At 42.5% G+C, this 26,067-nt stretch overlaps 2 protein-coding genes and 1 long non-coding RNA gene across 6 annotated transcripts in view; 1 reads left to right on the top strand and 2 right to left on the bottom strand.

The window, feature by feature from the left end:
- Positions 1-2,345: 2,345 nt before the first annotated feature.
- On the bottom strand, positions 2,346-5,850 carry LOC139562806 (uncharacterized). The gene is made up of 2 exons (XR_011672449.1): positions 5,693-5,850; positions 2,346-3,400 (listed from the first exon to the last, which is right to left on the bottom strand). It is a non-coding gene; the product is annotated as an uncharacterized lncRNA (long non-coding RNA).
- Positions 5,851-6,779: 929 nt separating this feature from the next.
- On the top strand, positions 6,780-16,447 carry nucb2a (nucleobindin 2a). 2 transcript variants are annotated; one of them, XM_071380867.1, is made up of 13 exons: positions 6,780-7,146; positions 11,677-11,817; positions 12,077-12,184; positions 12,300-12,432; positions 12,796-12,899; positions 13,010-13,195; positions 14,182-14,272; positions 14,359-14,417; positions 14,507-14,599; positions 14,734-14,823; positions 15,035-15,205; positions 15,360-15,420; positions 15,618-16,447. In XM_071380867.1, exons 2-13 carry the CDS (start codon positions 11,677-11,679, stop codon positions 15,803-15,805), a joined length of 1,425 nt encoding a protein of 474 aa, XP_071236968.1. In that variant the 5' UTR covers positions 6,780-7,146; the 3' UTR covers positions 15,806-16,447. The 2 variants fall into 2 exon arrangements, with proteins under 2 accessions (XP_071236968.1, XP_071236967.1); XM_071380866.1 differs by having other exon boundaries at positions 6,818-7,146; positions 15,615-16,447.
- A 721-nt stretch (positions 16,448-17,168) lies between these two features.
- LOC139562804 (caprin-1-like) overlaps positions 17,169-26,067 on the bottom strand; it is a 29,402-nt gene continuing 20,503 nt past the window's right edge. Inside the window, exons 7-19 of one of the 3 annotated variants that reach the window (XM_071380863.1) lie at positions 25,789-25,965; positions 23,842-23,894; positions 23,653-23,736; positions 23,364-23,516; positions 23,176-23,278; positions 21,060-21,112; positions 20,820-20,930; positions 20,480-20,608; positions 19,839-19,989; positions 19,514-19,702; positions 19,307-19,419; positions 19,082-19,142; positions 17,169-17,776 (exon numbers count right to left, since the gene is read on the bottom strand). In XM_071380863.1, coding sequence (XP_071236964.1) covers positions 17,709-17,776; positions 19,082-19,142; positions 19,307-19,419; positions 19,514-19,702; positions 19,839-19,989; positions 20,480-20,608; positions 20,820-20,930; positions 21,060-21,112; positions 23,176-23,278; positions 23,364-23,516; positions 23,653-23,736; positions 23,842-23,894; positions 25,789-25,965 — 1,445 coding nt within the window. In that variant the 3' untranslated portion in view covers positions 17,169-17,708. The remainder of the gene's footprint in view (positions 17,777-19,081; positions 19,143-19,306; positions 19,420-19,513; positions 19,703-19,838; positions 19,990-20,479; positions 20,609-20,819; positions 20,931-21,059; positions 21,113-23,175; positions 23,279-23,363; positions 23,517-23,652; positions 23,737-23,841; positions 23,895-25,788; positions 25,966-26,067) is intronic. The other 2 variants (XM_071380864.1, XM_071380865.1) reach the window with 2 other exon arrangements.

Raw genomic sequence — 26,067 nt, 5'->3', positions numbered from 1 at the left:
TCTCTTAAAGGGGCAGTGCCATCTAGTGAATATAAATTAATACAGCTATGAGCTTTTACCACCTGGCTACACTTAACTGACTTGCCTAGTTTAATAAAGGTTAAATTAAATAAAAATTGTGTCTGTGTTTATTTTTTCTTCTGTGGTTGTTTATGTGACATGTTTGGTTTTCAAGTAAACGTCCCCAGCGGTTGTCCCTATAAAATGAAGACTATTGTAATAGTTAGTAAAGCTTGTAATCTATGTTTTTTGCTACTTTCCGTATCATTAAACCAGTTATAGTCTGACACTTGACCATGGACTGAATATCTGACTGAATCTTCTGACTATAATGAGCATAATGTAAGGAAAACACTAAACGTATCATACATGTGAAATAGACACAGATGCTGACATGTAAAATGTTTAGATATTATAATAATGTTCTGTTTTAGGACATCAATCATTTCCTGAGCATTTTAAGGAAATCCCAGTAGGGAAAATAGCATCTTCAGAATGGAGCATAATGTAAGGAAAACGCTAAATGTATCATACATGTGAAATAGACAAAAATGCTGACATGTAAAATATTTAGATTTTATTTAAAAAAATCTGTTTTAGGACATCAATCATTTCCTGAGCATTTTAATGAAATCCCAGTAGGGAAAATAGCATCTTCAGAATCCTCCTGTAAAGAGAACAGAAAACATAGAATTTACAAGAGAGAATTAAAACAAATTTGAACCTTTGTGACTTTGATTGTGCAGAGTGACCATTTTACCCGCTCATGTTCCTCCACCTTAGTCTTCTTTGTAGTAACAGCCTTCTTCTTCCCCAGGCAACAAAGACCTCTCAGTCTTCTCCAGAAGGAGGCCTTCTTCTTGGAGGAGTCTTTACTTGCCACTTTTTCCACCTCAGCCATTATTTCCATGGGAGTCTCCTCATGCACGGCCTGGCTGATCAGGTGGACCACCTTAGTCTCATCTTCCTCATGGATACTGGTCAGGGTCGGTTCAGAGCACCCTGACCTCAGCGACAGGGAAGACATTGCCCGACTCTTCGATCTCTTCCTTGGCACGGTGGGAGAGGGATACTTCTCCAGCGGAGGCATTCCTTCTTGTCGGATCAGTTCCTCACAGCGTGGGTAGATTGCAAAAGGCCATGACTTATCCACATACTGTCAGGGCAAATGGCTAGTAATGCTTATCTCATTTGAGTCATGTTCCTTGGAGCCCCAAGCGGCTCTAGGAAGAGGTGGCATTGGTGAATGCAAGGATGTCACGGAAGGAAGGAGTTGGGAAACAGAAGTCAGTGGCGTTCCCAAGGAGGTTCTGGATGCCATGATCTGGCTCATGGAGATCCCAGTGAGTTTGCTGACCTCCTGAACCACTCAAGACATGTCCTCTATAGGAGGGACCATTGATGAACGAGATGGACTTTGATCCATGACAGTTTATTCACCTAGGTGAAAATGCCTCCCGGCTGTTGTCATCAACATAAGCTTATTTCTCTAAATATAGATAGATCAATCCATTGATCACTCAAGCAAAAAACTTTATTATTGCTCAAAATCCCTCTTGCTCTGAAAATAATTGCAACAAAAGAAATATCATAACATTCACTCATCTAAATTTCACTATAATACAACACTGGTAATCATTGAATTTGGCAATCTTTCCAATTTGTCATGATGGTGGCACTATGTGGCCAAAGCTTGAACCCCAGCTGCTTGCAGCTATATATTCATTTGAAGTTGACTGATGGCTAATCTTGATCCACAACATCTGCCCTCATAATGAGGAAGATGATGTCATAAACCTAGAAATAGAATGATTCTAATTCTAATGACTCATTCTAATTCTGTAATTTGTGCGGGTCGAGTTGGAGGAGCCCCTAGTGGGGCTATGGTTGGGCTGAGGGCTCCGGCTCGAAATGGACAACATAATCATTATTATGGGAAGCTCCATGGTTGGATTGGTGGAAGTCTGAAATACCCGTACACTTTGTTTTCCTGGAGCTAGGGTATTGGAGTTATTAGAAGTCATGCCCACCATCAAGAAACAGATTCCTGCTCTGAAAACAGTTGTGTTGTATATTGGGTCTAATGATATTATACGTGTGAAATCTGTAAAGTTAGAAGACAATTTCTTAAAGCTCTTGGAGAATGCTCATTAATTAGCAGAACATATAATTGTCTCGGGCCCAATTCTATCTCCTCGTCGTTGCGTGACTGAGTGTTTTAGCCATCTTTGGTCTCTCCACCAGTGGTTAATGTGTCTGACCAAGGACTTGGGAATGTCCTTCGTCGACAATTTTGACTCATGGAATAAGCCTGGCTACTTTGCGGAAGATGGAATTCACCTAGGTGAAAATCAATCAATCAATCAATTTTATTTTATATAGCCCTTCGTACATCAGCTAATATCTCGAAGTGCTGTACAGACACCCAGCCTAAAACCCCAAACAGCTAGTAATGCAGGTGTAGAAGCACGGTGGCTAGGAAAAACTCCCTAGAAAGGCCAAAACCTAGGAAGAAACCTAGAGAGGAACCAGGCTATGAGGGGTGGCCAGTCCTCTTCTGGCTGTGCCGGGTGGAGATTATAACAGAACTATGCCAAGATGTTCAAAAATTTTCATAAGTGACAAGCATGGTCAAATAATAATCATGAATAATTTTCAGTTGGCTTTTCATAGCCGATCATCAAGAGTTGAAAAACAACAGGTCTGGGACAGGTGGCGGTTCCATAACCGCAGGCAGAACAGCTGAAACTGGAATAGCAGCAAGGCCAGGCGGACTGGGGACAGCAAGGAGTCACCACGGGCGGCAGTCCCGACGCATGGTCCTAGGGCCCAGGTCCTCCGAGAGAAAGAAAGAGAGAAGGAGAAAATTAGAGAGAGCCAAGATTTTCAAAATGTTCATAAATGACAAGCATGGTCAAATAATAATCAGGAATAAATCTCAGTTGGCTTTTCATAGCCGATCATTAAGAGTTGAAAACAGCAGGTCTGGGACAGGTAGGGGTTCCATAACCGCAGGCAGAACAGTTGAAACTGGAATAGCAGCAAGGCCAGGCGGACTGGGGACAGCAAGGAGTCACCACGGCCGGTAGTCCCGACGTATGGTCCTAGGGCTCAGGTCCTCCGAGAGAAAGAAAGAGAGAAGGAGAAAATTAGAGAGAGCCAAGATTTTCAAAATGTTCATAAATGACAAGCATGGTCAAATAATAATCAGGAATAAATCTCAGTTGGCTTTTCATAGCCGATCATTAAGAGTTGAAAACAGCAGGTCTGGGACAGGTAGGGGTTCCGTAACCGCAGGCAGAACAGTTGAAACTGGAATAGCAGCAAGGCCAGGCGGACTGGGGACAGCAAGGTGTCATCATGCCCGGTAGTCCTGACGTATGGTCCTAGGGCTCAGGTTCTCAGAGAGAAAGAGAGAACGAGAGAATTAGAGAGAGCATACTTAAATTCACACAGGACACTGGATAAGACAGGAGAAGTACTCCAGGTAACCAACTGACCCTAGCCCCCCGACACATAAACTACTGCAGCATAAATACTGGAGGCTGAGAAAATGGCTCCCGGCTGTTGTCATCAAACATTGGGAAGGGTCTTGGTCAACTAAATTGATGTGAGGACAATATTAGCATTACATGTAAATCAGATTTCACCATCTCCTCTTTGGTCACTGTGAAAGTTCCACATGTTGTATCTGATAGTGGTGACATGCCTAACGGTGCTAAGCAGAGAAATGGAATTGCTATTTCTACTACTACTATTTCTACTGTTTTCTTTTCCTAATAGGTATAATCCAATCTTTGAGTCTCCTGTTGTTCTGAAATCTCAAAATAATCTGACTTGTATTGAAACTCCATGTGATTTTAAATGCAGAAAAGATTTAAAATTTTTACATCTTAACATTCGTAGTTTATTACCTAAAAGGGATTATGTCAAGATCTGGGCCTCTCAGGCAGACCCTGATATTTATTTTATTTTATCTGAAACCTGGTTAACTGATAAAACCCTGGACTCGGAGGTTGATATGGATCGTTACAATGTGTTTATGACTGATAGGAAGGGCAACGGTGGTGCTGTTGCTATTTACACAAATAATCTTATTTCTGTGTCTCTGTTAATGATCTTGTCAATGCCTTGGATGCTAAAAAGAGCTGTGCTGCCTTGTTTATCGACACTGTTGATCATTCTGTTTTGCTGAAGAAGTTATCAAAAATAGGCCTGGGATATACAGCCTCTTTATGGTTTCAGAATTATCTTAGCGACAGACCTCAGGCCCATCAGATGGGGTTAAATCTGAATTTCTTGAGATTTAAAAAGGTGTTCCTCAGAGTTTGATTTTGGGTCCATTATTGTTCACCTTGTATATTAATGACATAGGAAACACTGTTAATACTTGTAACATTCATCTCTATGCAGATGACACAGTTTTGTATTCCTTTGCCACCTCGGTGCAGCAGGCCATTCGTGAACTTCAGCATGACTCAGAAATCACTTACAGATCTTAAATTAGTGTTAAATACAAGTAAAACCAAGCTCATTATTATTTTGTTTATATTGTAATGTATACAGGGCTCTCTTGTAAAATAAATGTTTAATCTCATTGTGACTTCTTGTTTAAAGAAAGGTAAAATCAAACATTTTAAAATGATATGGTCATAATGATGATAGTTTATTAATAAAATAGCCCAGAGCCAAGTACAATGCAAAATATATATAAACGCAACATGTAGAGTGTTGGTCCCATGTTTCATTAGCTGAAACAAAAGATCCCATACATTTTCCAAAGGCACAAAAAATGTATTTCTCAAACATGTATTTTAAAAATATTTTTTATATCCTTGTTAGTGAGTATTTCTTCTTCCTCCAAGATATATATCTACCTGACAGGTGTGCCATGTCAATAAGCTGATTAAACAGCAGTATCATTACACAGGTGCACCTTGTGCTTGGGACAATAAAAGGCCACTCTAAAATAGTGCAGTTTTGTCACACAACACAATGCCACAGATGTCTCAAGTTTTGAAGGAGCGTGCAATCAGTGGTGGAAAAAGTACTCAATTGTCCTACTTGAGTAAAAGTAAAGATACCTTAATAGAAATTGACTCAATTAAAGGTGAAAGTCACCCAGTAAAATACTACTTGAGTAAAAGTCTAAAAGTATTTGGTTTTAAATATACTTAAGTATCAAAGTAAATGGAATTGCTAAAATGTTCTAAAAAAGTAAAATTATAAACCATTTCAAATTCCTTATATTAAGCAAACCAGGCGGCACAATTGTTTTTTTGACAGATAGCCAGGGGCACACTCCAACACTCAGACATAATTTACAAACAAAGCATTTGTGTTTAGTGAGTCAGCCAGATCTGAGGCAGTAGGGATGACCAGGGATGTTCTCTTGATAAGTGTGTGAATTGGACCATTTTCCTGTCAAAATGTAATGAGTACTTTTGGGTGTAAGGGAAAATGTATGGAGTAAAAAGTACATTATTTTCTTTAGGAATGTAGTGAAGTAAAAGTAAAAGTTGTCAAAAATATAAATAGTAAAGTAAAGTACAGATACCCCCAAAAAACTTCTTAAGCAGTACTTTAAAGTATTTTTACTTAAGTACTTTACACCACTGCGTGCAATTGGCATGCTGACTGCAGGAATGTCCACCAGAGCTGGTGCCAGTGAATTGAATGTTAATTTCTTTACCATAAGCCGCCTCCAATGTCGTTTGAGAGAATTTGGCAGTACGTCCAACCAGCCTCACAACCGCAGACCATGTGTAACCACGCCAGCCCAGGACCTCCATATCTGGCTTCTTCACCTGCGGGACCGTCTGAGACCAGCCAACCGGACAGCTGATGAAACTGAGGAGTATTTCTGTCTGTAATAAAGCCTTTTTGTGGGGAAAAACTCATTCTGATTGTCTGGGCCTGGATCCCTTGTGGGTGTGCCAGGCTCCCAAGTGGGTGGGCCTATGCCCTCCCAGGCCCACCCATGGCTGCGCCCCTGCCCAGTCATGTGAAATCCATAGATTAGGGCCTAATTTATTTATTTCAATTGACTGATTTCCTTATATGAACTGTAACTCAGTAAAATCCTTGAAATTGTTGCATGTTGCGTTCATATTTTTGTTCAGTATATTTAGAAAATCACATACATGTCTTGCTGCCATAGCCAATATTTCTAGCTCAATAATGTTCACTCATACAATAACCATGCAGAAAGCTGCTCATCAATTTTCATCAATAGTCCAAGCAATCACATTAAACCAACTCAAAAAAGTATGCTTTATCCTTCACCCTATTGAAAATGAAGTATGTTTAATTTAACTAGCTATGTAAGAATGACAAAAAAATGAAGCTATGAAATGACCTGGGATCAGATCTCCCTACCTAAATGTCTTCACATACCATATCCACCGCTGAGGGGAGGACGGCTCATAATAATGGCTGGAACGGAGCAAATTGAATGGAAACCATGTGTTTGATGTTGTTGATACCTTTCCAATTATTCTGCTCAAGCCATTACCACGTGCCCATCATCCCCATAAAGGTGCCACCAACCTCCTGTACTGTCTTTGATATCATGGCAAGAAAGCTACACTGATCCAGGATCAGCGAACACCCACCTCCAAATTATAAACGCCACGTACGATTCAGTGCAACCTATCTTGATAGCATAGTATATCCCCAATAATTTGACTGACAGTGTGTGCGGCCTATTAGAATAACTATGCGCGTCTTCAGAAAGTAGGAAGTGAAGATTTTATCCAATGGCAACTACCCAATTTAACATACATGCCATGTTATCAATGTAGGATTTCGTTCCCTTGCTATCTGACACTGTAAACAAACGCCTGCTGGCATCAAGGAAGGAGCGAGAGGACAAATGATCAGCTCGGGAGGAGACTAGTTAGCTAGCTAGCTAAATTAGCTTGACGGGGTTTCCACTAGATAGCAAAGCCACAAAGTCAAAATTGTCTATATCGTAAAAATTTATGAAAACATAATTGGTGTTAATGTAAGGTTAGGCGTACGGTTAGCCCTGTGGTTAATGTTAGGTTTAAAATCTAATTTTAAGAAGAGACATTTTAGAAATAGGCGGGGTTTACGACTTTGTGACTGTAGTAACGACCGTTTGACGGGGATTCCGATCAAAAAGTAAGTCCCGCTGTGACATGAATTGTTTTGAAGCTATTGCTATTTTGTTAATGAGACAGGTAACCAGACTCCAATAAGACATATACCGCAACTTCTCGATGTGGTCAACACAAGACCCCCCATCACTGTTATTTAGCTAAGTAGCTAGCTTGGCTAGAAATGAAAACCTCATAATTAGCTTCAAGCTAGCTGTCATTAGATTAGCTTGCCATCTACCAGCTAACTGTTAGCTAGCCAGCCAGCATCATCACTACTAGCTACGCTATTGTATTGGCCGCAGTGAGTGTGCCTGTAAAGTGTAATGTTAGCTAGACGACTAGCTATTGAACCGCTGATGATTTAAATTGTAGCACGCTAGTTAGTTAGATGACAAGTATCACGTCCTAGCTAACATGTTATTAATAGCGTAGCTAGTTAGCTGCTAGCAGGTAGCTAGTTAGCTATCGATGGCAGAGAGACACGTCGCCAATGGACAGGGGTTGGGGCCATGGAGGTAACTAGAGCAGACGACCCGGTGGGGAGCGTGGTGAAACATAAGTCATTTTGAGTCAGAGCCTATACAAGACAAAGTCATGTTACGATATATCACTTATCCTGTTAGAACTTTTGTGCAGAATCCACTGAACTGTTTTAGGTTCAAGGTTTATGGTCATGTTGTAGCAGTGTGTAGGAGGGAGATTCCAAGATGTGGGAAGTGTGCAGGAGGGCATGGGACAGAGGACTGTGTAGTTTCGTTGGATAAAGTTGTGTCAACTGTAGGTGTGCTCATGTTGCTGGGGACCGGAAGTGTCCTGTGCGAAAGAGGCAGGTTGAAGTGGTCAGTGTAGTAATGGATGGTTGAGGGATCCTGAGAGGGTCCCAGTGAGTAGTAGATTTGTGCCACAGAAGGATAGGGCAAGGAGTGAGTATTGCTTTAGTAAGGTTGGCTTCTTAGCATACATAGCAATGGTTATCAACTGTACTGCAGAAATTGAATGTAAATCACAGAAAATAGATGTTGTTGTGGCAGCTGCAGAGAAGTATTTAGGTTTAGGAGATTTGACTTCAGAAGAGTTACAGGGTGTGTTGAGGGGCAGTGTCCCGTCCTCCCAGGTCCTTGGCATGGTGCAGGAACAGATAGGGTCTAAAGTATGAGTGTAGGTGGCAGCTGCAGAGATTTTACTGCAAAATAGTTAATGGGGTGGTGAAATAGCAGTGGCGATTTTAGCATCTAAATCTTGGTGGGGCAAACTCACTCAACATTTTTGGGATGTATGCCAGGAAAGCCACTACAACAACACTAAACAATACAGTAATTGCACTATAACGGTGACAAACAGTGCCCACTAACTGTTAGGGCCTACATAAAGCTGTCCCAACAGCCGAGTTTCTTTTCAGCACCATGGAGTGAATCCTTCCCGCTGCTACACCTGGCTATCAGTGGAGCCTTGTCTGGCAGTGAAACAGTTCATTCAGCCTCATTTACTGCCTTTAAAAAAAACATAGCTGATATAGCTGACTTGCTTACACAAATGTGGTTTCTACTGACAATTGAGATGTACAAACTATAAGGGAACGAAGAGCGGATAAGAGGCAATCCGTAATTTTGATTAAGACATTAATTAGCGAGCTAGGACGGACGTAGTCAATATAACTATTTGTTCAGCACTTTTTTTTAAAAATGTACAGCGACCGAATTCAGAACATGGGCCGTTCTTACCGTATTCTCCCTGTACACCAAATCAGAACCGTAGGATAAATAAAATGGGTGTAACAGTATAACTTTAAACCGTCCCCTCACCCCGACACGGGCGCGAACCAGGGACCTTCTGCACACATCAACGGTCGCCCACGAAGCATCGTTACCCATCACTCCACAAAGGCCGCGGCCCTTGCAGAGCAAGGTGCAACACTACTTCTAGGTTTCAGAGCAAGTGACGTAACTGATTGAAACGCTACTAGCGCGTACCCGCTAACTAGCTAGCCATTTCACATCTGTTACACTCACCCCCCTTTCAACCTCCTCCTTTTCCGCAGCAACCAGTGATCCGGGTCAACAGCATCAATGTAACAGTATAACTTTACGGCGTCCCCTCGCCCCGACACGGGCGCGAACCAGGGACCCTCTGCACACATCAACAACTGACACCCACGAAGCGTCGTTACCCATCGCTCCACAAAAGCCGCGGCCCTTGCAGAGCAAGGTGCAACACTACTTCTAGGTTTCAGAGCAAGTGACGTAACTGATTGAAACGCTACTAGCGCGTACCTGCTAACTAGCTAGCCATTTCACATCCGTTACATGGGCATATAAGCAGTACAATATTTGATGATTGCATTTCGCTAAAACAGGCAATACGCTACATGTGCACCACCAAGTCATAACAGTAGGCTAAGTTATGAGGGGGAAAGGGACCAAATTATTAGTGCGAGGCACATGGGCTACTAACAGCTTACTACACATCATACACTTAGTATTACTTTCTTAGCTACAGTATAAATACAGTGCATTCGGAAAGTATTCAGACCCCTTCACTTTTTCCACACTTTGTTACGTTACAGCCTTATTCTAAAATTGATGAAATAGCTTCCCCCCCCCCCTCAATCGACACACAATACCCCATAATGACGAAGCAAAAACAGGTTTTTGCAAATTATTGAAGAAAAAACCCCAGAAATATCACATTTACATAAGTAATCATACCCTTTACTCAGTACTTTGTTGAAGCACCTTTGGAAGCGATTACAGCCTCAAGTCTTCTTGGGTATGACGCTACACGCTTGGCACACCTATATTTGGGGAGTTCCTCCAATTCTTCTCTGCAGATCCTCTCAAGCTCTGTCAGGTTGGATGGAGAGTGTCGCTGCACAGCTATTTTCAGGTTTCTCCAGAGATGTTCGATCAGGTTCAGTCCCGGGCTCTGGCTGGGCCACTCAAGGACATTCAGAGACTTGTCTCCAAGCCACTCCTGCGTTGTCTTGGCTTTGTTTTGATACAGGTGCATGATAATGGTCCATTCTAAATCAAAACAAATTTCACACATATATATTATTTAGTATATGTAAAGACAATATTAAATCAAGGATAGTCTGCTGTGTGACAATATTAGCCTATCACTTGTGAATTATATATTATCACTTGTGAATGATGCCCAGCATAGGAAACAATGCCTTTTTCGAATCATAGTTGCACACCTCATGTAGCCTAGCCCATAGGCCTATATGTTTTGATAAGGTTTGTATCACAACTAAAGTGTCCCAAAAAATTCTTAAAATTAAACACAATCCGCTTTACAAGGGGTGTAGAGCCTAACTGGCATACATAAGTAGCACGTGAGTTTCAAGTTTGGGGAGGATAATTTTCACCATAAAAATGCACAATTGCATTTGCGGTCACTTGATAATGATGTTTTCTGTAAATGGAACATTTGCGTTATAGCCTACTACCCATGTGCACATTGCTGCGCTTATAATGTGAACAAATAGCCTCATAGTTTATCACCATTTTTAAGCTAAACGTTCTGATCTGCTAGTGGTTGTATTAATTTGGGATCTATCGCATCCCACAACTGTCCCAGACTATGTTTGGAATTTTTATTTCTTGCACAGAGTAGAATAGGTCGACTTTTGTACTATGGGGGATAGTAGATTGACATAGGCTAGTACTTTAGCTGTTCTTTAAGCCTACTCATCTTGTTGGCTGACGAAAAGTAAATGTGGACAGTTCTTCCAATATCTTCAATATGCACCTCGGAATTGGATAAGGACGCGTGCCATTGCATCCCTGATGTGTCTGTCTTCACTTGTAGCCTGTGAGAAAGACCCGATCACATGATGGAGAGCCATGTGAGTGAGGGGTGATTCGGAGCGCACAACGTAGTAGGGCACAACGGCCACTGGCCGCAAAGGGGATGCCGCCGTAACATTCTAGGTTTTGTCAAGTACTTGTCAAATTGTGAATGAGTGACTGATGTAGTGTGTAAAGCCTGTGCAAAAAAACAAAGCAGAGCTCATGCCTTTCAAGCGACTTCTTTCAAATCATCATTAGTCGCATCATGTATTCAAAATCAAAACATATAGCCCAACGTTTGTAGAACAACTAAAGTTACATTAGTAACTCTAAATTAAGCATATAGCAGTAGCTATTTCTTTGTTAACCGCTCAACCCAGAATAGTCGCATGTGCGCATTCAGCTTTGTTCAATTGTATTCTTCGTACTATAAAATAATGCCATGGAGTTATAAGCAAATCTTGTCTGCTAAATAAACTAGTAAGCAGACCGGAACTGTACTCCAGGTGGCAGTATGCACCCTTTCAGTTTGTTTACCAACTCATAGAAGTAGTAGTAGAAGAAAATAGACTACTTCAAAATGGACAAGCACGTGTGTTCAGAGGACATAATGGGACAGATACAAAGAAGAGTACTCTGTCTTTCTCTATGGTTGGGGCACAGCCACTTTATTTGGGGCAGAGACTGATGTTTTCTATCATCTCTGGTTGAAGTATTGCTTGTCATGTGTTGTTGTGTCTAAGTGCGTCTTGTGTCTCCAGATGTCTTGGAGCCAGGTATTCCACACCAGCTGCTTTGTGCTTCTGGTACATCTGCTCTGTCTGGAGGCAGTGCCCATTAGTCTGGACAAGACCAAGGTGAACCAGCCGGAGGACAAAGCCTCAGAGCCACCACCAAGTGTGGTAAGAGTTGGTGAAGGATCACATACCAAGCAAGCACAATGGAGAAACATGGCAGGCAGAGCAGCCCTAACAGCCATGAAAAAAGCTGTCATTTGTGCTACCAGTACAAGCTCAGACCAGTTATACCAGCTATATTCTCTAACATAATTTATTGAATTGTAACGTATACAGACTGAACTGAAGGTCTACTGAATGATGCATGAGCTAGTATGCATGTTATGCATACTACTACAACTTACTACTTTATTTCATGTAACAGGACACTGGACTCCACTATGACCGTTATCTCAGGGAAGTCATTGATTTTCTGGAAAAAGACCAGCATTTCAGAGAGAAGCTCCATAACACAGATATGGAGGATATCAAGGTATTCTAACAGTGTGTCCTGCTCATTCTTGTCGTTCTTACTCTCCTTGAGTCATTAGTCATGAAAAATGCAAAACAGCAGCAGTATGATAATCATTACATCACGTTTCCTACAGATGGGGAAGCTGGCCAAAGAGCTGGACTTTGTCAGCCACCATGTAAGGACACAACTGGACGAGCTAAAAAGGCAGGAGGTTAGCCGGCTACGGACACTGATCAAAGCCAAGCAAGACATCGAAGGAGGGAACGGTATGTTGCCCAGTGAAAGACCATTAATATGCCTTAAGTGCTATACTGTTAACATCTAGAAACACTAGGGCAAAGGCAAAGGTCTCAGGAGGATGTGGTTACTGTAGCGTCAGTGTTGAGTCACCTACTTACTTGTGAAACATGCTTTTGAAAATCTCTGTTTCGAATCACAATAGTAATAGCAGAGTATTACAGACAACAGTAACGTCTCACTTAAACCACTAATTGGCAGGATTACAGGCTAGTATAGATGCACACAGGGTGAGCTTTGACCAACACATGCCGCACTGGATAACTATTACAGTGCCAATGTCAGGTCATCACATGTCATATTGTGTTATGACTGTTAAACCTCACTCACAGATATGGCAGTAGACCACCAAGCTCTGCTGAAACAGTTTGAGTACCTGAACCACATGAATCCTCACACCTTTGAAGTGGAGGATCTGGACAGACTCATCAAATCAGTAAGTAGAATGTAGAATTCATGGTACATACATACAGTAGCTTAATAAAGTACCTGTAGACCTCTTCTCCTTCAAGACATTTTAACTCTCATCCGTCATTTGACCACAAGGCCACAAACGATCTGGAGAACTATGACAAGGAGCGCCATGAGGAGTTCAAGAAGTACGAGATGACGAAAGACCATGAGCGAAGGGAACACCTCAAGACTCTAGACGATGAAGGGAGGAAGAAGGAGGAAGAACATTACGAGGAGATGAAGAAGAAACATGCAGACCATCCCAAAGTCAACCATCCAGTAAGTCCAACTGCACTTGGATGCTATGTTATCTGTGTGTTTCAGAGCTCAATCTGTTTGTGCTCACATATGGTCTAGCCAGTCTCTAGACCATGGATGGGCAACTTTGATGGGGGGGTGGTGGGGGCCACAAAAAATCTGAACTCATCATGAGGGGCCACAGTGGCTCGAGGGTCTGTATCTAAAAATGTTTACCTGACATAAGAGAAAAACTGCTGATTCACAACCACATTTCAAAAAGGGATCTTGTGTATTCTACTATTCTAACTCCCAGCAGTAAGTTGAGATCCCAAATGAGTTCTTAAACAACTGACTGTAGAAAACATTAATGACACCTGCTCTTTCCATGACATACACTGACCAGGTGAAACCTATGATCCCTTATTGATGTTACTTGTTAAATCCACTTCAGTGTAGATGAAGGGGAGGAGACGGGTTAAATAATTATTTTTAAGCCTTGAGCCAATGTGTGCCATTCAGAAGGTGAATTGGCAAGAAAAAAGATTTCAGTGCCTTTTGAACGAGGTATGGTAGTAGATGCCAGGCGCACCGGTTCGAGTGTGTCAAGAACTGCAACGATGCTGGGTTTTTCACGCTCAACAGTTTCCTGTGTGTATCAAAAATGGTCCACCATCCAAAGGACATTCAGCCAACTTGACACAAGTGTGGGAAGCATTGGAGTTAACATGGGCCAGCATCCCTGTGGAACGCTTTTGACATCTTGTAGTCCATGCCCTGACAAATTTAGGCTGTTCTAAGGGCAAAAGGGGGTGGAACTCATATTAGGAAGGTGTTCCTAATGTTTTGTACACTCAGTATGCTTATACTGTATATATTTATTTGTTTTTGGAAATTGATCTGCGGGCCTACAAAAGGCGGACGCCAGTTGCCCATTTCTGCTCTAGACCTTCCCCATACTTAGGGGATGATTTAGCTCAAGTGAGAGATTTATTTCTAACAGGGGACTAACATTTTTTGCTGTGCAGGGCAGCCAGAATCAGTTCAAAGAGGTGTGGGAGGAAGCAGATGGTCTTGACCCTGAAGATTTTGACCCCAAGACCTTTTTCAAGCTGCATGGTAAGTCCTCATCAATAGACATCAAAGGCTGTGGCAGGGACATCCATCTCGGAGTTCCTCAACATTCTTGCGTTTTGAATTTTCAGATTCCAATGGAGATGGCTTCTTCGATGAGCAGGAATTGGAGGCATTGTTTACGAAGGAGGTAAAGATTTGTCCTCTTTTTTAATGTCTCACCTGAAATGATAATGAAACGTGTGCATGTATAGATAACGGTTCGTTCTGTGGGCTCAGCTGGAGAAGATCTATGATCCTACCAATGAAGAGGACGATATGGTGGAGATGGAGGAGGAGCGCCTGCGTATGAGAGAGCACGTCATGAACGAGGTATACTGTTGTCCCGGCCGTGAACCTTGCATACTATATTCCCATGGATTGCTATCACTGAAAGTTAGAGATTGGTTTTGTTGATTTAATGAAATAAATAGTTCACATGGTGACTGATCTCTCACTGTTCACAGGTGGACACCAACAAAGACAGACTGGTCTCCTTAGAAGAGTTCCTGATTGCCACAAAGAAAAAGGAATTCCTGGAACCAGATAGTTGGGAGGTGTGGTAGCTATATCTATTTTAACTCTCATTCATACTGGCCTACTTTTAATATTTCAACATTATAACTCATTATTATGAAACGGCAAGAGTAACAAAAACCATACCATATCTCTAAACACTCCTACATTCAACCACACTGTAATTATGTTGATTTTCATATCAATAAGGAGAGGTAGAAGGGTATGAACTGACCCGTCCTCCTTTGTTAGACCCTAGAGCAGAACCAGGCCTACACGGACGAGGAGATGAGGGAGTTTGAGGAGCACCTGACCCAGCAGGAAGAGGACCTCAACCAGAAAGCATCAGACCTCCAGAAACAGAGGGATGAGTTGGAGAGGCAACAGGAACAGCTCAACTCACAGAAAGTAGAGCTTCAGCAGGTACAGAGTGGGCAGTGGTAGAACAGACACAACCAATAGGTTCTCTATTACTGTAATGCACTTATTTTGTGTGGTATTGTTATTTTTGACATGAGCTGCCATATTTACCTACAAACATCCATCTGCTTATCTCTGTTTGTCTGTGGTGTTTCAGGCAGTAGAACACATGGAACGGTTGAAAACCCAGAAAGTTGAGCCCCCTCCAGAGGTTCATGGTGAGTGATAGTTTACCCCAATTCCATTTTCTCTTTACTGGTGTGCTGTGTATTTTTCAGAATGTAGAGGTGACTATGGAAAATGGATCTCAAGATGTGAAAAATTCAGCGATGGGACAAGACTGTAACTACCAATTGGATATCACGAAAAAGGGGTAAAAATGAACTGTACTCAAAACTACTCTCTTTTTCAGTAGAAGGGAATGCTATCCCAGAGCCACAAGGAGAGTACCATCCTTTGCCCCTGGGCCATCAAGATATGTCCCAAAACCACCCGGGTATGAAGCAAGACAACCACCTCCAGAACCAAATACCCCACAACACCCAGGATTTGTCCCAACCACGACTCCAAGATCTGCCCCCAGGCCATCAGGCAGTGCCATAGGGCCAACATTACTTACCATAAGGCCCCCATCAGAACCAGCCCACTCAACCCCAGCTGCCAGATAAAACTCTATAGACAACACCTCTGGCTCCATGGCCCCCCACCCACAGACCTTTACAGTACTTATATACCTCCAGTCCAGTGTGCAGAGGTCCCTCCATATGGGCATGTGTACCCCGTTATCCTGAAAGAGTTAACTGAAAACCAGCTGAAGAACACAGGAGGCGTTTACAGTATCTCTGCCCACTTGTGGATTTCAATTTGAGCCTCCACGGCCTAGAAATGTTTTGTACGTTTGCAGTCAGGGAATTTGTGTTATAGAGTGCATATGCGGTATGTGATGTATGGATTGGTCATAATTGACCATTACTTAAAATGCAGAGCTTTGGTGGAATGGTTTTGGTAGTGTCAATGTCTATATATTTTGGAACATTGTTTTTAATTGGTGCTGTGTAATGTCATGACAATTAGGCCTAATAATTGTCAGGTTAATCCAGCTGAATAATGATAATGTTGTGAAATGTACGGATTCCTGAAAAAGCTCCATTTCAAAAGGCACTGAAAATGGCATTGGGAGCATTATGAACAGTAAAGACAACTGTCTCATGGAACAGAATATAATATAAAAGATGTTCTTTTTTGTATGGGTTCATTCTTGTGTATTACATGGCATTAGCTTGGCCACCACTTTATTTCATTTCCACAAGTCTGATAACAGCAATATATGCTAATGTTGGCTATTATGGGCACTAATCATGGGAAACCTGAGTGGATTGCAGTCTTATTTTTTGGTACTTCTACTATAGCCAGCTCTTTGGATTATCTTAATTGATGTGCAAAGGTAAGAGTCAGTTGATGATCTGGTTATTTCTGTAGATTATTGGTAATCACATCTTGTTTTCAAGTTTGTGCTTGAATGAGGCTACTGTTCCTAATGACCTGCAGGTGTCTTGGCCAAGGCCAGTACATGTATTGATACTGAACAGGCCTTTACCATGAAATGAGGTCTACCTTTTGTACTCAGCAAATCACCCCCCGAGTCTGTCTTAAATTGGGCCTTTTTGTTTTTACCAAATTCTGCTGGCTAGGGCAAATGCTCTTTTATCTTGCACCATACAGAGGTGTGCCTAATTTTTGTTTGTAGAAAAGAGTAGTTTAATTTTCAGATGACCAATTGCACAGGAAAACATCAATATTGCTGTAGACAATATAGTGATTTTCTTTATAGCTAGTGTTCACGACTCAGAGTGAAACTCTTACATGTGAAGTTGACACAATCCTTACATTCTACACACCTAGTGTTGACATCAGTTCCAACCAATTATGTTTTTGGACAGAGCAGATATGAAGTGACAAATGCAAATTTATAGAACAGTGCATTTATTCAGTGCATCACTCTATCAGGTACCATATGGCCAGAGCAAAATGTACGCACAAGAAATCTTCATTTTGAGTCATTCAGTCAGACCTACAACCTGCTTAGACTTCACTCCCAAACATGCCATGGCAATACAATGTACAGTATAAACAATCTTCACATTGAGACAAAACATTTGTGGTATGACCGCAGTCAACATATTGTTTGGTCTTTCGTGTCATGCTTCCAAAGCCTGTCACTAGCCCCAGCCACTTTTTGTAAATGATTGCCTATTAAGCAAAGACCCAAATAAACAGTCCAACAGCAAAGGCACACACGTTCCAGCTTGATCAGTTTAAGGCTATGCAATAGCATATGATTGTAGGAGAGCTAAGGGTGGTACGTATGGCTTCAGACCCAGGCTTCACCAAATCAACAGAGGTTGATATGGAGGGGAATAGTCAGATCAGGGGAAGGATGGTCCAGGAGTGTAGAGGTGATGTTTAAGGTTGCCCTAGGGTAGAAGAGAGTTGTTGGTATCCAAGACTAATTGGCTTGATGTCCAACCATTTGGGTCACCATCCCTCGGCTGGGCTTGAACAGTCCCCCCCGGCCTGTAACCGCGAAGCAGACAGAAAATAATCAGTCAGCTGAGGCCAGCCTGTCACCCTTATTCTGGGTTAAGTCTGGGCATGGAATACAATTAAAAACCCTCATCCACATTCTATAAATTAGTGTGCACCTGCCAAGGTAGAGATCAACTCTAATAGGGAGACAAATGGACTGTTACGAGCAAGCTAATACACCCATTACAAAATGGACCGTTACAAGCAAGCTAATACACCCATTACAAAATGGACCGTTACAAGCAAGCTAATACACCCATTACATAATGGACCGTTACGAGCAAGCTAATACACCCATTACAAAATGGAATCCTGAAAACAAGAAAAGGTAATAGCTGCCTTCATGTCAATTCAGTTATACAGTGGCATTATTCCCTGCAAATCTAAGAGCTATGAAAGCTTTTATCCAGGTCATACAGAATAATAGTATGTATTTTGCCAGATGGAACCAAAGGGGGGGGGGGGGTACATCTGTTGCCTTAGGATTTACAAATAACACCACAGGTTTACTTTGAAACTCAATGACATGTTTCATGAATGTTTAAGCAAGAGCCAACAATATATGTATGCTCCTATGACAAAATACACAAGGCAGGGCACAGCAGGTGAGGGAGACAGAAGCAGAGTGAAGTCCTTTCAGCAAAGCATAACCAAATCCTCCAACCCACTCTTAACCCCAAGAGATGTCAGCAGAGGTAGATAAGGCTGTGGTAGCGCCAGAGCAGCAGGGATCAGGGACCAACAAAAAGAAACTAGCAGCAGACAGCAGGTTATACAACACATCTTTATTGAAACAGTCTCCCAAGGAGTAACATCGGCTTACAAAGAGATGGTGAGAGACGGAAAAAAACAAACAAGTAATGCCATGAGAACCAAAAGCAGAGGGGAAAAGTGGTTGACAGGGCTGGGCAGTGACAGAAAATATAAAAGATTCTCATGGCTTGGACTGACAGTTGCAGTTTTTTTTTGCATTTATTTTGTACAAAAAATAAATTAATGAAATCTCTCAAGTTTACAGGAATATCTATTTGTTGTTTTGAACACAGACTTGCTGATAAATCTAAATGCTGTGGATTTCAGTTTTACATGTGTTAAAACAAAAGTATCTTAGACATACCAAAGCAGGCTTACTCTGATAAATAGGCCAGGAGAAACACGAAGATAGATGAGAAACAAAACAAAAAAGATTTATAAAGTGAGCTGGGGCAAACGCATTCATAATATCTGAATGTTCAATGTGGCGGAAGTTGACAATCCTTTAAGCGCTTTAGGATTGCATCGCTTGAGCATTACCTCGAGAGCAACCCCGAGGTCCCTGGACTGCTCCCCGCTTGTAGCCTGGCTGATATCCCTCCTGTAGAAACAACAGGTAATTCAGAAAGACTTACACAGCACCTTCATGACAGAATCTGGGACAACAACTCAGAATCCCTTTTATTGGAACTAATGCAACCCTAATGCAAGGGTCAAGTGTCTTCTAGTCACTAGGACATAATGGTTGGCTGTGTCCTTCCTTACCCGCTGATAGGTGCTGTTTGGGTAGTCCCGGGGCGCCGTGCTGAACTGGGCCTGTTGCCCATAACCATTGTTTGGAGTGTTCGAGAAGGGAGGGCGATAGCCATCATATCCTCCTGAGGAAGACAACCATTTATCCTGTTAACACCACAATAAAATCACTCCTGTATCAAAGTAGGTCCCTTACAGTAAATTAGCTGGATCTCATACCTCTGAAGCCATTAGAAGATCCTCGGTATCCATTGATCATGCCCCGAGGGTTCCTGGGGCCTCCGCGAGGCACAGCCCCCCTGCTGTTATAGAAGGACTGGCCTTGCCGCCCAAAGCCTGGCCCCTGGGACGACTGCACCTGGTGGCCCGCTGCCGCCACTTGGTCTTGGGTGTGGAAGCCTCCTACAGCTGAGGACAACAGTATGTCATTAACAATATTTGACCTTTCTGATCATGTCCTTAGACCCAAGGTCTACTAGTCCTCAGACTCCACTTGTTTAAGTCACATCCTCAGCCCCAACAGCCACCCCAGTCCCTCTCTCACCGGACAGTAGAGTGTCCTGCTGGATGTCAGGCTCCTCCACGGAGTGCTCCGCCTGGCTGCTGAAGCCCTGGCCGTAGCCGCTGGGGAACTGGTTCTGCTTCAGAATGTCTGCTTCGTTAGTGGGGGGCACGGGGGCGTTCAGGTTGAACACCTTAGGGACACAATACAACCAGAGAAAAGCTTTCATTTAGAGGTGTCAGATACCCACGCAGGACTTGCAGACAACAGCAAATCACCACTAACATACTGTACATACTGTCCAAGGCTCGCTAAATGAAGTGAATCAGCCTAGAGTTGATTATAAATCTTTATGTAGACATGGGGGCAGACAAGAGCATTCTGTTCTGCTCTGACAGAGGGGGGGGGGGGGGGGGGGGGGTATGGGGTGAAGCTTGGTTTGAAGAAATGTAGGCCAACACCGGAATTATACTTATTAATTCAGTTGATGTCCCAATCAGTTCTCATTATTCTTGCAAAGTAAATCTGGTATTACTGTTGTATGACTGTACTACTTCTATTTACCCTGTCCTAAGACTTGTGGTACCATCAACATGTGGTAAGTGATTAGAGTTAAGTGGGTTATATGACGGTTTTGTTCAAGTGAAGCGATGTCAGTTCAGTCCTCCATTAACAAAGCCTACCGCTTGCATGGACTGGAATGGTGCTGCGTTGACATTGATGCCGCCGCTGTGGGGGGTGGAGACGGGCGGGAAGGCAGAGGGCAAGGAGGACGGGGCGGGGGACTGCTCAGACGACAGGGACATCGAGGCCTGGTTTAGGGAGGGGGCGGGGCGGGGAGACAGAGACGTCACATACTTCAATGGTTTTCACAGACACTTCAGGACAAGCAGGTAAGATGAGTGTTAACCATCTCACACTGCCCAATAACAGCCAAGCATAGAGAAGCTCCACCACCCACCCACACAGCCAGGGGGGTAGAGGAGGGTGGAGCAGAGGGCACCTTGGGGAGGAAGGGTTTACCTGGATGTGGTCGGTGCCGTCTGTCTGTGGCCGGGGCTCTGCTGTGTGGGAGGGCTGGTAGAGGGGCGCTGTGGAGGAGTAGCCATCAGGTGTGGAGGAGACCATGGGGACCTGGGGAGGGAAGGGGGAGAATAAGGGAAGGTTCACATGGTACCCTTGCCCTTTAAATAAGTCTGCTCCGGTATCGAGTCTTAGGGATCACCATCAGAATTTTGTTCAAGTATCATTATTGCTACTTACGTGTGTAGATTCAGGAACTGAGCTTGGTTGAGAAAGTCTGGATTCTGAATGAACTGTACACAAGACAAATATAAAATTGTTTGTTGGTCAAACTTCTTAGACCAACTAAAAATGAACAGACAAAACTCAAGAGTATATAAGCAGTACTACTCACCGGACAGTTTATTAGGTACACCACCCCATTAACAAAAATGAATCGCTCCTACAGACAATGAGTCACGTGGTCATGGCTTGCTATATAAAGCAGACAGACATCCAGATACTGTTCGATTGAACTCTATAATGAGCAAAATAAGTGACCTAAGAGTCTGAGCGTGGTTTGATCGTCGATGCTAGGCGCGCCAGATCCAGTATTTCAGAAATTGCCAACCTCCTGGTCTTTTCACGCACGACAGTGTCTAGGGTTAACCGAGAATGATTCGACAAACAAAAAACATCCAGTCAGTCAGCAGTCCTGTGGGCGAAAACATCTCTTTGATGAGAGGTCAAAGGAGGATGGCAAGAATCATGCAAGCTAACAGGCGGAACACAAACAGACAAATAACGTTGCAGTGTAACAGTGTTGTGCAGAACGGCATCTCGGAATGAACTCATCAGTCCTTGTCACGGATGGGCTATTGCAGCAGACGACCACTCCTATCGGCTAAAAACATGAAGCGGGTCCAGTGGGCACGCAATCACACTGAACAATTAAGGAGTGGAAATATAGCACCTGGTCCGACAAATCCCGGTTCTTGTTGCACCATACTGATGGCAGCGTCAGGATTTGGCTTACAGTTGAATTCGGAAGTTTACATACACTTGTTGGAGTCAAAAAACTCATTTCAGCCACTCCACACATTTCTTGTGAACAAACTATAGTTTTGGCAAGTCGGTTAGGACAACTACGTTGTGCATGACAAGTCATTTTTCCAACAATTGTTTACAGACAGATTATTTCACTGTATCACAATTCCAGTGGGTCAGAAGTTTATATCCAATAAGTTGATTGTGCCTTTAAACAGCTTGGAAAATTCCAGAAAATGATGTCATGGCTTTGGAAGCTTCTGATTGACATCATTTGAGTCAATCGGAGGTGTACCTGTGGATGTATTTCAAGGCCTACCTTCAAACTCAGTGCCTCTTTGCTTGACATCATGGGAAAATCAAAAGAAATCAGCCAAGACCAAAGAAAATAATTGTAGACCTCCACAAGTCTGGTTCATCCTTGGGAGCAATTTCCAAACGCCTGAAGGCACCACGATCATCTGTACAAACAATAATTACGCAAGTATAAACACCATGGGACCACGCAGCCGTCATACCGCTCAGGAAGGAGAGTCCTAGAGATGAACGTACTTGTGCGAAAAGTGCAAATCACTCCCAGAACAACAAAGGACCTTGTGAAGATGCTGGAGAAAACCACCATAAAAAAGCCTGACTACAGTTTGCAACTGCACAATAGGGACAAAGATTGTACTTTGGAGAAATGTCCTCTAGTCTGATGAAACAAAAAATAGAACTGTTTGGCAATGATGACCATCGTTATGTTTGGAGGATAAAGGGTTTGCAAGCCGAAGAACACATTCCCAACCCGAAACGTTTGACCCAAGTTAAACAATTTAAAGGCAATGCTACCAAATGAATGTTTGTTCACGTTCCCAGTGGGTCAGAAGTTATGAAAGAAAAAGCCTAAATAAATCACTACTATTATTCTGACATTTCACATTCTTAAAACAAAGTGGTGATCCTAACTGACCTAAGACAGGGCATGTTTACTAGGATTAAATGTCAAGAATTGTGAAAACTGAGTTTAAATGCATTTGGCTAAGGTGTATGTAAACTTCCGACTTCAACTGTATGTAGCATGAGTCCATGGACCCATCCACCTGGTGTGGAGACGGTTTTCCTGGAACATCCCTTGATACCAATGGAGCAACGAATGTCTCCGACACCTTGTAGAATCCACAACCAAAATTATTTCAGGCTGTTCTAAAAGGGGGATCCGACCCGGTACTAGATGGGTGTACCTAATAAATTGTTGGTGAGTGTAGAAGCGAACTTCTCTAGGAGAACTACAGCCTTCGAGTGGTGGTGTTGGTTTGAGGGGAGTTAAAACAGAACGTGATGTACTAACACTGACCCATCTGCTGCAGGTCCACGCTCTGTGCAGACTTCATGGGCTGGGCCAACACGATGGCTGGGTCCAGGGCATGACCATCAAACTCCAACATGGAGTCCTGTGGGAGGAAGCACATGGGTCAGCATGAACAAGAGACCAAACAGGATCCGATAAGGCAGGGGGGCAGTTGGAAGGATCATCACCTGCATGAAGTTATAGGTCCCCTGCATCTGGGCCATGAGGTCCTGTACGACCTGCTTCCGGACCACGGGGTCAGGCGTGTGGGAGACTGGGTTCACAGTGTGGGGCTCGGGGGTCATCTGGGGAGGAGACTGGTGCTGGAGGACATTGACCACCTAAAGACACAGGGACAGATTTAAACCCAGCTGATGACATCATTGGGCCATGGAGTTACTTAATGAACCCTAAAAGATTCTGTGTGTGACTTTGTGATATGACAAATTATATGAGAGGTGTAGACATGCAGCATACCTGGACCTCTGCTGTCCACTCCTCTACTTGGTCGTTGCCAGTGCTGCTGTATGTGGTTTCTGGAATGAACTGTCTGTTTACAAACTACACAAAAACATAAGATCACTTGATTAGATTCCAATAGGTAAGGTAAATCAGAGAATTCTGAACTTTTCAGCAGTTAAGAGTCAGGGTAGAGATTGAACTCACCTCTGAGGCTTCTACTTCAATGGCCTCTGTGTATTCTTCCGTAACTGTTCCTTCTGTAAAAGGAATACACTGATTAATATCCAATCATCCAGGTCCACACTCAGACCAATCGTAACATGAGTTCCCCTCAGGTTATCAAAATCTAACCCAGAAGTAAAATCTCACGTAATTTATTCAGCTGCGTGATTAACGTCCGTCTTAAAACATATTAGAAAGTGAGCGTTACAGCAATATAAAGTCTCCACCCTCACAAAAGGAAACGCTCAGCCAAAGCACTTAAGGCGAAGCAGTTTAAGCATTGCCTTTGCCCAATCCTGATACGTCCAAATTAGAGGTCGACCGATTAAATCGGGGCCGATTTCAAGTTTTCATAACAATCGGAAATCGGTATTTTTGGGCGCCGATTTTTTTAATTAATTTTTTTACACCTTTATTTAACTAGGCAAGTCAGTTAAGAACACATTCTTATTTTCAATGACGAGGCAGAACGACAGATTTTTAACCTCGTCAGCTCGGGGGATCCAATCTTGCAACCTTACAGTTAACTAGTCCAATGCTCTAACACCTGATTACATTGCACTCCACGAGGAGCCTGCCTGTTAGCGAATGCAGTAAGCTAAGGTAAGTTGCTAGCTAGCATTATCTTATAAAAAACAATCAATCAATGACTGTCATTGCTCCAATGTGTACTTAACCATAAACATCAATGCACAAGTGTATATTTTTAAACCTGCATATTTAGCTAAAAGAAATCCAGGTTAGCAGGCAATATTAACCAGGTGAAATTGTGTAATTTCTCTTGCGTTCATTGCACGCAGAGTCAGGTTATATGCAACAGTTTGGGCCGCCTGGCTCTTTGCGAACTAATTTGCCAGAATTTTACGTAATTATGACATTGAAGGTTATGCAATGTAACAGGAATATTTAGACTCATGGATGCCTCCCATTAGATAAAATACGGAACGGAATAAACGGTTTGTTTTCGAGGTGATAGTTTCCGGATTAGTCAAAGGTATATGGTTTAGAGAGAAATAGTCGACGCGTTATAATTCCTGTAATAACTTGCGGCTGAATTTGAAAGGGGTTCCTTCGTTATTTTACCGTTCATGTCTTCCATAGAGAATGTCTTGATCTACTTCAAATAAGGTCTGTGTTTCGTGCAGGCTTAAACCGCCTCGACGTTTTGATACCCGTGTAAATCTCACTAGGATAAGGTAACGTTTGTCAACATATTTTCATAAATCCACTCTACAAAAAAAATGTATCTTCACTTATATTTAGCCAATATTGATCAGAGTTACCTTGTCCTATGGATATCTACACAGTTATAAAATTGGCACGGTGATGTAAGCCTACACGAAACACAGACCTTATTTTAAGTGAATCTAAAAATATCCTATGGAATAAATGAAGGAACCGCTTTTCAGATTTTGCTAGAAGGTGTCATGGGAATTATGACTCGCACTTTGGTCGTCAATTCTTACCATGCCCATTATTAAAATAGGATTTCCTGCATATAGAAATTAAAAAGTTTTTGTTTTCAACATTCATCACAGTTAACTTAAACTCTATTTTTATTCAAACAGTTGAGTATTTGTCTCCTAAGCAGACTCTTCAGTGTCATTGTCACTTCAGAGCTGTGTGCGTGTGTGTGTATTATATTAAGTTAAAATAAAAGTGTTCATTCAGTATTGTTGCAATTGTCATTATTACAAAAATGTGTGTATGATATATATATTTATAAAATCGGCCGATTAAATCGGTATCGGCTTTTTTTGTCCTCCAATAATCGGTATCGGCATTGAAAAATCATAATCGGTCGACCTCTAGTCCAAATAGCCAGTGACAAAAACCTAAAGCTGAACTAATCCTACTCGAATCTCATTCATCCCATTCAGTCAAGAAGATGATCTCGGTCTACACACAGATTCTGGTTATGGAGGTTACCTGGTTCTGCAGGCTGCTCCCCGCTCCCAGACGACTCATGCACAACAGACTGCTGCTCCTCCTCTTCTTCTTCTTCTTCTTGCTCCTCTTCTTCACACACACCGTTCTGATGCATTTGTGCTCTGTCAAAATAGCCACTCAGCAGCACCTTGTCCAGGGTCTCCTTCAGTGCCTTGTCTATAGGAAAGGGGCAGATCATATTCAGAACGTATTAGAAATGTCTTGATAACGCACAAATATACCAGTTTATGTTAACTCGAAATGACACAACGACAAGGT

This window comes from Salvelinus alpinus, chromosome 33 (assembly GCF_045679555.1).
Source record: "Salvelinus alpinus chromosome 33, SLU_Salpinus.1, whole genome shotgun sequence".
Classification (NCBI taxonomy): Eukaryota; Metazoa; Chordata; class Actinopteri; order Salmoniformes; family Salmonidae; genus Salvelinus; species Salvelinus alpinus.
The sequence above is the reverse complement of the archived record's forward strand: the minus strand, read 5'-3'. Positions and strand labels throughout refer to the sequence as shown.

Coding starts and splice junctions, on each gene's coding strand:
- nucb2a (XM_071380866.1), top strand. CDS start 11,677: ATGTCTTGGAGCCAGGTATTCCACACCAGCTGCTTTGTGCTTCTGGTA. Junction 11,818..12,076: donor CAGAGCCACCACCAAGTGTG/GTAAGAGTTGGT, acceptor TTCATGTAACAG/GACACTGGACTCCACTATGA. Junction 15,206..15,359: donor AGAAAGTAGAGCTTCAGCAG/GTACAGAGTGGG, acceptor GTGGTGTTTCAG/GCAGTAGAACACATGGAACG.